This window comes from Balaenoptera physalus (assembly GCF_965194825.1).
Source record: "Balaenoptera physalus genome assembly, chromosome: 1".
In the NCBI taxonomy this organism is placed as follows: Eukaryota; Metazoa; Chordata; class Mammalia; order Artiodactyla; family Balaenopteridae; genus Balaenoptera; species Balaenoptera physalus.
In genome coordinates, this window is record NC_138882.1 from 139,887,541 (window position 1) to 139,904,082 (window position 16,542).

The following is a 16,542-nucleotide window of genomic DNA, read 5'->3' on the forward strand; positions in this document are numbered from 1 at the left end:
CACAGAAAAGCAATTAATCATTTTGACTAGACATAAATAGGAAGTATCTAAGATTAAGCCATGTAGTGCTCAATAGTAATTACTTAACTTTCTAAGTGCTCAATCAGTGCCTAATGCATAGCTCTGTGCTTCCAGTGAACAAAGTGTTACACTTAAAAGGGTGCATTTATTTATAGAGGTAACTTCACTCTTTAGCACCCCTTTTTGGAAATTCACACTTCATTTTCCTCATTAATCTAACATCTCATATTTATATTTTAATGATAGGAAATTATAGCTAAATATTCCAATTTCCTTTTCTAAAAAATAAATTATTCTAATGAACTTCCAGCATAAATGGTATCTGGATGTGCAATTATATAAGCAAACATTAACGTGCTGTTTTAATATTTCTTAATGAGAATAACACCAAAATGTTAACACTACTTTCACTGAGTGCTTTTAGAAAGGGTTTGTCTTCAACATCAGGACAGCTGGATGATTTCCTGAATCTGCCCATGGTTCTCCAGATATATGACATCATATAAGACATGTCCTTAATGCATTCTCCAATAATTGATGCACAATGACAGACTTCTTACAGGAAACGTCCACTGCTGATTAAAGACAATTTATCACTTTTTAGACACATAAAATTAAGAACAATTTTATAATCCTGTACCCCCCGCAAAAATCCTCAAAAGTGATACTTGTTTTTTAATGAGTAGTTGCTTGATGATAAAATAATGAATTCTCCATAATTCTTTCTTTTATAAGTTACCCTAACTATCCAACAGCTGTGTTTCCTCATATACAAAGTAATGAAGAATGAAAATTCTAAGAATTTTTCATGGATTTGTATAGAATGAGACTTTTGAAGGATTATGGTAAACGTAAACATGTAAGAAAATAGAAATTTTTTTAAAAATTCACGAAAGTATTGTTCTAAGTTACAAAAGTAATACATGTAAAAATATTCAAATATACAAGTAATGACTGTTAACAATTTGGTTTCTAGAACTTTCTATTAATGTTAATTAATATAAACATGTATCAGATGCAAAAATTAAGGCAAAAATGATTAACACGACTAGTATTATTTTTCCCACACTGATAACAATTAGGTATTATAACATCACCAAAAGTGAATCCTCACTGCAACTATGTTCCTTTGGACTTCAATCCTTCTAACATTTATTTCTGAAATTAGAACTCACTAAAAAGAGAACTGGGTATTTCTTTCATTTTACAAAACCATGAATATGTATTGGTACTAATTAAAAGCATTATATTTTCTAGCTGAACATGGAAGATTCGGTTGGCTGAACTGAAATTAGCCTAAAATCCTCAAAGAAGTATTTAAAACTTAAAATGTAATAATGAATGTCTTAGACATAGTAACTACTGAATCAGTTTAATTAAAAGATGATTCTATTTTGTTTACATGCTTCCTTTGCAAATGATATTTCTTTCCCTCCAAAGAGGGAAATATATTCATCTGAAGGCATATGTTATCATGTTATCATATGACATCTGTTATCATCCTATCATATGTTATATATCAAGGCCCCAGACCTCTTCCAATTCACAAAACTTGACCAAACCACAAACCTTTTGGAAAGCCAATGTGAAACATTAGCATGGAGCCTAATAAAAATTAGATAGAGAATGTAAGAGAGAATGTTACCACTCTTTGATAGCCCTCTGTGGTCTAGTTTTTCTGAAATCTGCAACAGTGGAATTATCCTGGATATTTTCAGTAAATATATATATGGCTAAAATGACAACAGTATACATAACAAGGAAAGCTCCAAGAGCACTTTTAAAGATTGGAAGTTTGGGATTGACATGTACACACTGCTATATTTAAAACAGATAACCAACAAGGACCTACTGTACAGCACAGGGAACTCTGCTCAATACTCTGAAATAATCTAAATGGAAAAAGAATTTGAAAAAGAATAGATACATGTATATGTATAACTGAATCTCTTTGCTGTACACCTGAAACTAACACATCATTGTTAATCAACTATACTCCAATATAAAATAAAAATTTAAAAAAGAAAAAGATTAGAGTAGCCAAAAAGATGCCCAGAACTAGCTGACACACAGGTAATGGTTGCTAGAGAAAATAGGTTTTCTTAAAGATAGCTTGACTTTAATTTCAAAAACTTGGAACACAGTCTAAATAGATGATTTGAGTTAAAAAAAAAATCAAAATATCTCTAGAATGCTGTAAGAAACAACTGAGAATAGTACAATGCAGAGGTTAAGGGCACTGACCCTCTGAGCAGTGGAAAATTTGCATATAACTTATAGTTGGCCCTCCCTATACACGGTTCCTCTGTATACACAGTTCTTCTGCATCTGCAGATTCAACTAACCTTGGATCGTGCAGTACTGCAGTATTTACTACTGAAAAAAATCTGAGTATAAGTGGACCTGCGAAAACCCATGCTCTTCGAGGGTCAACTATATACTCAAAAGTCACTGGCATTGTGTGACTACTTTCCAACAGAAGCCTGCTATGCTTCACAGAAATTTAAAACACAAGATTCTAAAAAAATGTCTATTAAGCTTTCTCTCGAGGATATTCGAGAGATAGGAATAGGTAGGAGGAAGACTAGTATACATTTAATTTTTGAAAGCATTCTTCTGGTGATAGTCAAGGTGGGAATTCCCAAGGTCTACACCATCCCTTGATAATATCCCCTTATAACATTATCTTGTCATTGTTTACCAGAGTCATAATGGGGAATACCATTTAAAATGACATTTCCTTTCCATTTTAGAACAAATCTGTTATTCTGTATGGTAGCCATTTATTTTAAATATTATCACCAAGTAAACTGCTCCTGGATACAGACAATTAAAGTTTTGACTATCATCTGATATACATATTCATAATTTAATAATGCTACATTTGCTAAATAAAATTAAAATATTTAAATGTCATGATATCTTGTTTCCAAGTATGTATAAGGGTGTTAATGTGTATGTATAAATATTCTGCACTGTAAAAGAAAACCAAGTTAGAAAATAAATGATGGGCAAGGAGAAAAAATTTGCAAAGTGTAATAAATTCTTAGGGCTTGTGATGGTTAATGTTATGTGTCAACTTCACTAGGCCCACAGGGTGCTCAGACATTTGGTCAAATGTTAATCTGGGTGTGTCTGTGAGGCTGTTCCTGGATGAACCAGTAAACTGAGCAAAGCAGATGCCCTCCCTGATGTGGGTGGGCCTCATCCAATCAATTGAAGACCTAAATAGAACAAAAATGACTCGGTAAGAGGGAACTCCTCCTGTTTGACAGGCTTGAACTGGGACATCAGTCTTTTCCTTCCTTTGGACTCAAACTGAAACTTTACTCTTCCTGGGTCCCAAACCTGCCATTATTTGGACAGGAACTTACACCATCAGCTCTCCTGGGTCTCCAGCTTGCCAACTGCAAATCTTGGGACTTCTCAGCCTCCATAATCATGTGAGCCAATTCCTTATAATAAACCTCATCCTAGATATATACAAATCCTATTGGTTCTGCTTCTCTGGAGAACTTTGACTAATACAGAGCTAAATATCTACATTTTAGAAATTTCTAAAAATCAATTGAGACAAATAAAATCCAACAACAAAACAGTCAAAGTATGTGAATTAGAAAATCACATAAAAAAATAGAAATGGTCACTAAACAGTACTCAATCTCACAAATAACCAAATAAATAAAATTAAAGTGAGATGTTGTATTTTGCTTTGACAGGGCAAAAAGGTAAAAGAATGGTAACATGCATCTTTGGCAGGAATGCAATGGAATACCACTCATATACTCATGCTGGGACTGCAAAAGGCACAGAGCTTGGTGGAGAAGATTTCACAGTATCTATCAAATTCAAACATGTGCTTACTACTCAACACAGAAATTCCTCTTTAGGAATTAATCTGTAGAAATACTCTTCCAAATACACAAAGATATATGTATACGAATTTCAATGTAGCATTATCTGTTATGGAAAAAGAAATGTCTATCAATGGGGATTGTTCAAATAAATTTATAATTTAAGGCACATTCATACAGTTCATTGTCATGCAACCATTAAACAAGTAAATCAGTAAACACTGGCAAGAATAGTTGCGATGATAAATTGAAAAGCTGTTAAGTGGAAAAAAGAAAAATGCAGAATGTATAGACCAGTTCTATTTTTGCAACTAGAGATATGAATGTGTGTGTGTGTGTGTGTGTGTGTGTGTGTGTGTCTGTTATGTTCCTGGGAGGATACACATCACATTGTTTCCAGGAGGTTGGGAAGAGTTTTCATTTTCACACTTATACGTTTGTTTGGTTTGCATTTTTAATCATAAGCAAGAGAATTCCTAACTGGAAACGGGAAATTTGATTAGCCATTAAAGGAAATCAGCATCTCTAAGGGCAAAATCTCTACCTCATATATGGATACTTAAAAAGCAAATAACTTACCCCAATGTAACAAAGCCACACAGAATTTTTGACAACTCATCTTACTTCAGAGAAGTGCGCCTGAAAAACAGTAAATCTAAAACAAATACACACGCACATAAAAAAACTGACATATACACAAGCCGTCTGTGGAAAAATATAAAAGGAAAAGGATTATAATTAAGAATTCTTTAAATTGTAATCCTCTATAATACTCTGGATCAGTATCAGTGTTTAAGATGAACGTAAAACTGTAAGTTATAGATTCATTCCTATGCACATGCTATTTTACATAGTTAAAATATAAGCAGTACATTCATACATGGCTTAATCAAAAAAATGGCAATGTTCCTTTATGACATGAAAAATCAGGACAGGTATCACAGATGAGATTGAATTTTTAACTAAACAAAAGTGCTCACAATGTTAATTAAATATGTACAGCTGATCTAACATTATAAGTATCACACGCTTCATTTTTTGTGTGTGCTCAGTTCTTAAATTTCTCTTATTTCCTAAAGCCTTTATCTTTACTATGATACTACAAATCCAAATGATTATAGCATAGGTAATGCACTGCACATTTATTTCCGATAAAGACGAGGAAATTTTCCCATATGCTTTTGGAAACCCCCGTTCATTTGCAAATGAGGTAATATTCATTCACATTGGCGAGTTATCAGTAATTGAAGGAAAGTCTGATGGCTTCATATATGCAGATGATAGGGATGACTTCAGACACAAACTTTCCCATGAGTTCTACTCAATTTGAATATATTATGAATAAGATTATTTGTACTACTATGTTAACATATTGGGCTTAGATTTGTAAAGGAACACTAAAGGCTTTTGATGTCCGAGTCTTTTTCATTATCTCATATTTGGAATTCAGTTCATTATATGAAAATTAATCTGAGGTAAAACGCCCTGAATTAAGCATCGGGAATGTTGGGTGCCAATCAAGGCTCTTTGACTAATCAGCTATAGGACTTGGGACGTCACCACTCTAGACCTCAGGTTCCTCATCTACAAATCAGACTGAAGGATGATCTCTACAATCCCTTTCAGAGCTGCCTATGATTCTGGGGAGACTTTGGTTTAAAACAGTGATCACAGCTTGAGCACAAATAATATTATAAAGTATTGAGTGAGTAACATGTCTCATAAGTCATATTTGAGAACTGGTAGCATGTGATGAGCAAATAGAAAAACGTGTTTGTTTAGTTCACAACTTACATGACTCTTAGGAAAAAGATGGACGAGTGTGACCATTTTGTAGTCTTGTAAATTTGTTTGTCAGACTGAGTTTTTCACCAGGATTTTGGTTCTTTACACACTTGACATCAGAATGTATCTTTAGGGTTTCTAGAAATCGGTTCAGTGTGCAATCTTAATTATCTAATGGTATTAAATGTGTGCAAAGTCCTCCCAGTTTTTTTATGCTACTTGTTTCTGATACAACATTGTCTCATAAAACCAACCCAAGGTCAATTTCATAATCAGGATGTGTCATAAATGCAACATATCACTAGACTAAGTGTTTCGACTGAACTGACTAGTGACTAAGTAATTCAGTCTAACAACTGATTTGACTCACTGTTAACTCAACTGATCTACTGAGTCAAGTGGATCAACAATACATCATATTGTTCTTCCTTACATAAGACAACCATTCTTTTATTTAATGTTCCAGGCAAAACACAAACTACTCTTAGGTTTGAATTCTTGCAATCAGGTTTCACTCTTCTATAACAGAGTAACAATCACAAGTGTAAAGAGGGCATAGCCGTAACATTGAAGAGACTGTGAAAGGTGATATTTACATAGACACAAAGAAAGAAATATTTATATCCACCCTAAATTGTACCAGAAAGGAATATAAGAGGTTTATAAAAACGTAAATAATAGGGAAAAAATGACATATCTTAAAACTGTGAGGAAAAAAATCAAGCAAAGGGAAAGTTAATGGTAAGATGACCAAAATGAGTATAATATACAAAATGCCATTAATTGAAATTCACTTCCTACAGATGAGCTTTTAATTTGTTTTAAGCTTTTTTTTAAATTCAGAGAACTTAAAGTGAAACCAACAGTTTAGGGGGAAAGTACGAATAATCTAGAAAAATAATCTAACACTAAGAACAGAAAGAAATTTTGCCTGAGTAACTTCATAAGATAACAAGTAACATCCTCATAGGTATCCTAACAGCACCGAGTTTCACGGGAATTTAAAAATTCAGTCATTTCTCACTCCCTCCACTGCCAACACCCTGCTCCAAGCCACGATCATCTCTTCCCTGGACAATCAGAAGGGCCTCCTAACTGGTCTCCTGGCTGCAGCCCTTGCTCCCCAATTCAATCTGTTTCCAATGCAGCAGCCAGAATGGTCTTGTTAACATATGGGTCAGCCCATGTCTCTTTTCCAAAACACTGCACTGCTCACCTTTTCACTCAGAGTAAAAGTCCCAGTCCTGTGCAACACTACAAGGTCCTGGATCTCTAGTGCCCCTCTGACCTCATCAACTGCTGCTCTCCCCTTTGCTCGAGTCACCTTCTCAGAGGAGCCTTCCCTGAACAGCCTACCTAAAATTCCAACACCTTCCCCACCCCGTCATGTCATATCTGCTGTTCTGTTTACTTTTGTTCTCCTTATTACTTAACACTATCTAACATGAATATGGTTCATTATTTTTCTTGCTTATTTTCTAACTCTTCCTGCTAGAATGTAAACTCCTCTAGACCAAGGGATTTTTTTACTGTGTCCTTTTCATGCTATCCTTCCCACATAGAAGTCTGCCTCTCATACAGAAGGTGCTCCATATATAGTAACTGAATGAATGAGTGAAGAAATGAATAAATGAGTGTCAAGATAAGACTCTTTCTTGAAATATCCTTTGAAATAGGCTGGTGGTATCACACCAAGACAAAATTGAATAAAAGCAATCTTTAAAAGAGGCATTCTAATATCATCCAGATACAGCTCTTTGAGAAACTGTCGTAATATCAGAGAGAATTTCAGAATGGTGATTCCTAACTATTTTTGGATCATTGACCTTGTTGAGAATTCGGTGAGAGCAATGTACCAACGGGCAGGAGGAGGCACATATACCTAAAATTAAGGCTATAATTTCAAGGGGTTAATAAACGCTCTGAAATTTATCCAAAGCTCCCAGATTAAGAATTCCTAATGTAGATAAATGAAGTGCACATCCCTCTATAATTATAGCTCCATGAATTGAGTCATTGATAGACATCAAGTTATGAGGAGCTTGAGATAATATGGCCTAACATTTCTCCTGGAATGTAATCATTCTACATTGATAGTTAAAAGGAGTAATGTGTCTTATCTGAAATATCTGAAGAAATCTTTAGTAAACTATACGATCACCCATAGTCTGATCTAAACGACACATCCATTATATCTGGATGTACAGGCACTAATTCAATTTGCATAATATACCAAACATAGTAAAGCATATTAAACATATCACTAACTAACTCTTCAGTTATTACTAAACTTAAAACAAAAGGAAAAATAATAATCTGTATTCTACATAAATTATCATTTTATCAGACTTTAATATCTATTGTAGAGAACTTTTGTGTTATTTTTATGTATCAAATTCTACTTATATATAAACAGAATAGTCTCAATTAGTGTTTGAATGAGACTTTGGGCAGAAAAGAAATTAACTACAACTTTCTCCAATGATCTCAAAAAGTCTCTAGATTTGTAGAAAATTTTACGAGTAAGAAAAGCAATTCTGGCAATACTGTTGTTTTGATGAACAAACTCAATGAGCTCCATCTGCCACTAATTTTTGCTTTTACTTTCTGCTAGAGAAGCTGCCATGTATCTTTCACCTAAATAACAACATTTAAGCATTTTATTTAAATATAAATGAAAAACACTCAGAGTATCAAAATTTAGCAAATATAGCCTGGTCTATTTCTAGTAACCTCATTATTTTAAGTATGTTTACTTTTATTTCTTCACTTAGGATGGAAATTGGTCATGTCATTCCCATTAAGTAGCTGTTATAGACTTAAATTAGTTTTTTAATTAAACAATAAATTTCTTCCTTCATCCTGGTATAAGCATTTGTCCCTTTGAAAACATAATTTCGAGCTCTTTAATTCCTGATATGACTCTAATTGTGTGTTCTTGTTGCAAATTAATTCCTTGAAATTAGAGTAATAAGCTATGATTTATTGACCTAGGTACCAAAGTCAACACAGTTGAGTCAAAATAGGCATCTTACCGATATACAAAGTAACTTAAAATCTGTACATAAATCAACTCATTTAAATATTAGTTGAATACTTGGTAAAATGTAAGTTATTACATGGGGTGCTACAAATACAGAAATTAAGAAGAAATCATCATTTACTTTAAGAAATAATATTATATTTTAATTTTTATTTTATACTGACATTATTTTATTATTTTACATGTCAAAGTACTATAATTCCAGTATGAATAAAGTGCCATGGGACTTCAGATTCAAGATGGCAAACTAAACAAACTGATCTTCTTTTCCTCCTGAGATGCCTTTAGAATTATAGTAAAGTCAATCCACTTAGAACAGAGAGAATGACAGGACCAGCAGCAAAAAAGAGATTTAAACAAACTTCTGGAAGATGAAACAAAGACTAACAAAGTAGAATGAAGGAAAGAACTACCTAGGACATTTGGGTAAGGCTCTGTCATCAATGAGGAAACAAACTTGCTTGGGGGAACCCTGGATGTTGGATACTTTGGTCTCTATATGTAATGTTTGACTTCTTTATCCTCTCATAAACAACAAAATCTAGCTCCCTGTAACTGTCAGTGGAGTGGTTTACAAACAACCAAAATCAACTCTGGCTAGTTTAAGTAGTGCCAACTGAAAACTGTCACTTGCTATCTGGAATGAAGTCATTAGCTACTGTAGTCGCTGACCTTCAACACACCCTGAAGTGAGTTCAGGGTGGAGATCAGGAATGAGGTACTCTGCGCTCTGGGAAAACCTGGCAGAACAGGCCTTCAGATAGTTAGATATTTTCAGAAGATTTTATGAGCCCAATTTCTTGCATCTTCTCACATCTAGAAAAGCACAGTCATTAACGGAGACATCTGATCCTCGTGACTAGCAGCTACCCTCTGCCAAAATGTGTGCTTGACTGCACATACCCCCTTCACTAAAATCACATATATACTGCCCCCCCACACCTCTTCAGAGCAGTTTCTTAGAGCTGTCTGAGAGGCTCTCTCCCGGGCTATAGTCCTCATTTTGCCCCAAATAAAACTTAACTTACAACTCTCACATTGTGCATTTTTTTAAGTCAACAGTAGAAAAGGAACTTACTAAAGATTACTGGGTACCTCACAGAACCTCAGTGAGGACCAGAGAACCCAGCCAGTAAAGCACACAGTCAAGAACCATACTCAATATCTAATGTAGAATTGCTCTAGAAAAGACAGCCCTGACACCACAACAGGACACTGTATGCTATGACTAAAACCATAGTGCCTACTACCTCTGAGTTCTTCTGAGCTCATCTGCCCCTTCATGTCCCACACTTCTCATCTAAAATCTGGCATGAATGCCTCTAAGTGGTAAAACCTAATTCACAGTCTACCTTCAGACAGCCAGAAAACTTGGTAAAATATGGATCTATAATGTGGGGAATTCCCCAAACACAAACAAAATATTCAAAGGTGTCAAATGGCCAAAGAGAATAAATAATTGTCCTTTATACTCCTATATGATAAAGGGGGGGAAATACAAGTTATCTGAGGAGAACTTGGGCTTCTAGTATAGGCTTGGCACCAACATGGTAAAGACCTTATACATCCTGATACTTAAGGGGATAAGCCTTCAGCATAAATGGCAGCTCCTTACTCAAGTGCCTAAAATGAAGCCTGTCAGATGGCAAACAATGCCCATACACACAGAATTCACATTCTTCTTATTTCTTCACGTAAAGCCACCCTGAATGGAGACATGAGCTAAGACATGAAGAAAGTCTTCAGCATAATGGAAAAATTTTGTAAAAAGAAAGATAGAAAAAGAAAACCTACCACAGGGGACACAGAGATAAATCAGAGAAAAAAAAGTAGCTTTAACAAATGTTAATGAGGATGTGTCAAAAGACTTTGCACCCATAAACTCAAAGATTTTTCTGACAAAGGAATATCAGAGGAAGAAAGAGCTTTGGGGGAAAAAAAAAAAGGAATAGTTGAGAAAAATTTTTTCCAATGGAAAGGTTAGAAAACACATTTGCATAATTAATTCCTCCCCAAGGTGGGGGGGAGGGGAATAAAGTCAAGTGATTCATATCCAACCAATAGCATTTACAGAAAAAAAGAATAAAGAGAAAATGATCAGCAAAATAATATAAGAAAATTTCCCAGGGCTGATAAGAGACATAAGTCTTCAAACTGAAAAAAAAAAAAAAAAAAAAATTCTACCAAGTTCCAAGAAAGAGGAATGGAAAAAAATCCATTCCTAAACATATCATTAAGAAATTGCAGAAGAGTACAGAAGAAGAGAAGATAGGAAGAGTTTCCAGAGGAAAAAAATCACTAAAGGAATGATAAACAGAATTAAAACAAATGTTTCATCTCAAAACACTGAATTCTAGAAAACAATCCAGTAATGACTGATGGAAAATCATTTATAGTTTAAAATTCTATTAGCCAATCAAGCAAGTATCACAGCAAAACAAATATATTTTCAATAATGCAATGATTTAGAAAATTTATATCCCGTGAATCTCTTTCTCAGAGGTAATTTTATGATGTATTCCAGCAAAATGAGGAATAAACCAAGAAAGAGGGATTCAGGGACTCAGGAGCCAGGAAAGCTTGACTACAACCCAGCTGATGACTCTGCAGACTTGAGAATGACCTGTCCAGATAGCAGATGGGGTACAGATGACCGCTGAAAGGAAATGGCCAAGAAAAAGGTGAGGACAGAAGGCAACTTAATGCATAATATGATTCTGAAGCTGCAAAACTTTGAAAATAAAACAAACAAAAAACCAGAATAACACGAGGGAAAAAAGGAAGCCCTAGTTCAAAATTGAAGCCACTAGTCCAAATAAGAATATGCATTCAATAAGCTTCAAAAAGAAGAATGAAATGGATTCCAAAAAATAAAGGGAATGAGTAAAAAACTTAAAATTAAAGACATAATGAACAAGGCTCACATATCTTCTCCCAATAAGAAAAAATTCAGCTAACTGGGAAAAGCCTTATTAAAAAGTCCTGATCTAAATATGAATTGAAATAAAATATGGCACAATTTTGAGCAAATGCTGGAATTAAAAAATCCATTTGAAAGAAGAAAGAATCCCCTTAACCTTGATTCTAGGAACATTCTCCTTTGGGTGGCTGAGAAGTCATATTGAATGAAATAATCCTAGAACTCTTCCTGGTTCTGCAATGAGTAATACTTACAAAGTCACAATAACATTAATGCTGCTATTTATTTATTTTTCAACTTTTTGGCCTAACCAATGGACAAAAATGAAAAATTTAATTACAAATATTAAGCATAACATATTATCAATATTCTCACTGTACAGCTGTCAAAATTGGAGTGGTATAATTATAAAAGGAGAGATGGTGAGAAGGCAAAGGGTGAAATATCCCAACCTCATAAAGTAAGGAGTCAAGAGAAACCATCTGTAGTGAATGGAACAAGAAATGGTCGTGGAATTATAAACGGAACCAATAAAAGAGGTCAGAAAATTAATATAATTATATGTAGAGGAGGGTCAGAGAAAGAAGGTGAAATTAGTAAGCTAAATTCTTTCCTACTATGGTACTTGTTTAAAGTTGATAAATGAAAAGAAAAGGGAAAAAAGTCAATATAAGCATTTTATATAGCCCTACAGAGGTAGCCAAAGGAGGAAACAAACCCAGAAATGATTAAAGTTAGTTGTTCTCAAAGTCAGGAATAAAAAAGTGAAGGGAGTGGGGCAAGGTGCCACTGTGTTTTATTACAGTAGGCTTTTGTAACCATGTGCATGGATTCTTTTCATGCAAAATTATTATTTTGTCCTTTTAATTAAATTAAGTACTAATGGATTTCAAAGAAAGTAGCTACTAACAAAGTCCTAGGAGCTAATTAAAGGTTCACAGAAATGACATATTAGTTGAACTCCAAGAAGTACAATACAAAGGGAGAGAGTAGTATTGTGTTTCCTCTATTCTAAGATTCACAATATTTTAACACCTCTGACACCAGGATCCTTGTTAAAATCGATGTCATCTTACAACCACTGATGGCCTGGTAGCAGCTGTGATCTCGTTGTCATTGATTGCATACACAGAAACCTGGGGTGCTTTTCTAATGACAGACTGGACAATTTTAATCCATCAATATTTCAGTTAACAAACTATTTAAAGACCATTTGAGGAAGGAAGGAATATGAGCCCTGTGTGCTATCTGAAAACCTTCTGTGGACATCTTTTGCTAAGATCAATATAGAGCCAGCATAAAATTTGCAAAATGGACCAACTTAAAAGAAAATCGCGGAGATTGATTCAAGATGGCGGAGTAGAAGGACGTGCTCTCACTCCCTCCTGCGAGAACACCGGAATCACAACTAACTGCTGAACGATCATCGACAAGAAGACACTGGAACTCACCAGAAAAGATACCCCACATCCAAAGACAAAGAGAAGCCACAATGAGACGGTAGGAGGGGCACAATCACAATAAAATCAAGTCCCATAACCGCTGGGTGGGTGACCCACAAACTGGAGAACAATTATACCACAGAAGTCCACCCACTGGAATGAAGGTTCTGACCCCACGTCAGGCTTCTTAACCTGGGGGTCTGGCAACGAGAGGAGGAATTCCAAGAGAATCAGACTTTGAAGGCTACTGGGATTTGATTGCAGGGCTTCGACAGGACCGGGGGAAACAAAGACTCCACTCTTGGAGGGCACACACAAAGTAGTGTGCACATCAGGACCCAGGGGAAGGAGCAGTGACCCCATAGGAGACCAAACCAGATCTACCTGCTAGTGTTGGAGGGTCTCCTGCAGAGGAAAGGAGTGGCTATGTCTCACTGTGAGGACAAGGACACTAGCAGCAGAAGTTCTGGGAAGTACTCCTTGGCGTGAGCCCTCTCAGAGTCAGCAATTAGCCCCACCAAAGAGCCTGGGTAGGCTCCAGTGTTGGGTCGCCTCAGGCCAAACAACCAACAGGGAGGGAACCCAGCCCCACCCATCAGCAGTCAAGTGGATTAAAGTTTTACTGAGCTCTGTTCACCAGAGCAACAGCCAGCTCTACCCAGCACCAGTCCCTCCCATCAGGAAACTTGCACAAGCCCCGTAAATAGACTCATCCACCAGAGGGCAGAGAGCAAAAGCAAGAAGGACTACAATCATGCAGCCTGTGGAACAAAAACCACACTCACAGAAAGAAAGAAAAGATGAAAAGGCAGAGGGCTATGTACCAGATGGAGGAACAAGATAAAACCCCAGAAAAACAACTAAATGAAGTGCAGACAGGCAACCTTCCAGAACAAGAATTCAGAATAATGATAGTGAACATGATCCAGGACCTCAGAAACAGAATGGAGGCAAAGATCGAGAAGATGCAAGAAATGTTTAACAAAGACTAGAAGAAGGAAAGAACAAACAAACAGAGATGAACAATACAATAACTGAAATGAAAAAGACACTAGAAGGAATCAATAGCAGAATAACTGAGGCAGAAGAATGGATAAGTGACCTGGAGGACAGAATGGTGGAATTCACTGCTGTGGAACAGAATAAAGAAAAAGGAATGAAAAGAAATGAAGACAGCCTAAGAGACCTCTCGGATAACATTAAACGCAACAACATTCGCATTATAGGGGTCCCAGAAGGAGAAGAGAGAGAGAAAGGACCCGAGAAAATATTTGAAGAGATTATAGTCAAAAACTTCCCTAACATGGGAAAGGAAATAGCCACCCAAGTCCAGGAAGCATAGAGAGTCCCATACAGGATAAACCCAAGGAGAAACACACTGAGACACATAGTAATCAAACTGGCAAAAATTAAAGACAAAGAAAAATTATTGAAAGCAGCAAGGGAAAAACGACAAATAACATATAAGGGAACTCCCATAAGGATAACAGCTGATTTCTCAGCAGAAACTCTACAAGCCAGAAGGGAGTGGCATGATATAATTAAAATGATGAAAGGGAAGAACCTACAATCAAGATTACTCTACCTGGCAAGGATCTCATTCAGATTTGATGAAGAAATCAAAAGCTTTACAGACAACCAAAAGCTAAGAGAATTCAGCACCACCAAAACAGCTCTACAACAAATGCTAAAGGAACTTCTCTAACTGGGAAACAAAAGAGAAGAAAAGGACCTACAAAAACAAACCCAAAACAATTAAGAAAATGGTCATAGGAAAATACATATCAATAATTACTTTAAACGTGAACGGATTAAATGCTCCAACCAAAAGGCACAGGCTTGCTGAATGGATACAAAAACAAGACTCATATATATGCTGTCTACAAGAGACCCACTTCAGACCTAGGGACACATACAGACTGAAAGTGAGGGGATGGAAAAAGATATTCCATGCAAATGGAAATCAAAAGAACGGTGGAGTAGCAATACTCCTATCAGATAAAATAGACTTCAAAAGAAAGAATGTTACAAGAGACAAGGAAGGACACTACATAATGATCAAGGGATCAATCCAAGAAGAAGATATGACAACTATAAATATATATGCACCCAACATAGGAGCACCTCAATACATAAGGCAACTGCTAACAGCTATAAAAGATGAAATCGACACTAACACAATAATAGTGGGGGACTTTAACACCTCACTTACACCGATGGACAGATCTTCCAAACAGAAAATTAATAAGGAAACACAAGCCTTAAATGACACAATAGACCAGATAGATTTAATGGATATTTATAGGACATTCCATCCAAAAACAGCAGATTACACTTTCTTCTCAAGTGCGCACGGAACATTCTCCAGGATAGATCACATCTATGGTCACAAATCAAGCCTCAGTAAATTTAAGAAAATTGAAACCATATCAAGCATCTTTTCTGACCACAACGCTATGAGATTAGAAATGAATTACAGGGAAAAAAACGTAAAAAACACAAACACATGGAGGCTAAACAATACGTTACTAAATAACTAAGAGATCACTGGAGAAATCAAAGAGGAAATCAAAAAATACCTAGAAACAAATAACAATAAAAACACGATCCAAAACCTATGGGATGCAGCAAAAGCAGTTCTAAGAGGGAAGATTATAGCTATACAAGCCTACCTCAAGAAACAAGAAAAATCCCAAATAAACAATCCAACCTTACACCTAAAGGACCTAGAGAAAGAAGAACAAACAAAACCCAAAGTTAGCAGAAGGAAAGAAATCATAAAGATCAGAGCAGAAATAAATGAAATAGAAACAAAGAAAACAATAGCAAAGATCAATAAAACTAAAAGCTGGTTCTTTGAGAAGATAAACAAAATTGATAAACCATTAGCCAGACTCATCAAGAAAAAGAGGGAGAGGACTCACATCAATAAAATTAGAAATGAAAAAGGAGAAGTTACAACGGACATTGTAGAAATACAAAGCATCCCAAGAAACTACTACAATCAACTCTATGCCAATAAACTGGACAACCTGAAAGAAATGGACAAATTCTTAGAAAGGTATAACCTTCTAAGACTTAACCAGGAAGAAACAGAAAATATGAACAGACCAATCACAAGTAATGAAATTGAAACTGTGATTAAAAATCTTCCAAAAAACAAAAGTCCAGGAACAGAGGGCTTCACAGGTGAATTCTATCAAACATTTAGAGAAGAGCTAACACCCATCCTTCTCAAACACTTCCAAAAAATTGCAGAGGAAGGAACACTCCCAAACTCATTGTACGAGGCCACCATCACCCTGATACCAAAACCAGACAAAGATACTACAAAAAAAGAAAATTACAGACCAACATCACTTATGAATATAGATGCAAAAATCCTCAACAAAATACTAGCAAACAGAATCCAACAACATATTAAAAGGATCATACACCATGATCAAGTGGGATTTATCCCAGGGATGCAAGGATTCT

At 35.6% G+C, this 16,542-nt stretch overlaps 1 protein-coding gene across 4 annotated transcripts in view; it reads right to left on the bottom strand.

The window, feature by feature from the left end:
- LEPR (leptin receptor) overlaps positions 1–16,542 on the bottom strand; it is a 147,673-nt gene that overhangs the window by 69,798 nt on the left and 61,333 nt on the right. For 2 of the 4 annotated variants that reach the window (XM_082419057.1, XM_082419059.1), the window contains one exon: positions 4,455–4,530. In XM_082419057.1, coding sequence (XP_082275183.1) covers positions 4,455–4,494 — 40 coding nt within the window. In that variant the 5' untranslated portion in view covers positions 4,495–4,530. Of the gene's footprint in view, positions 1–426; positions 4,581–16,542 lie in introns of all 4 variants that reach the window. The other 2 variants (XM_082419056.1, XM_082419058.1) reach the window with 2 other exon arrangements.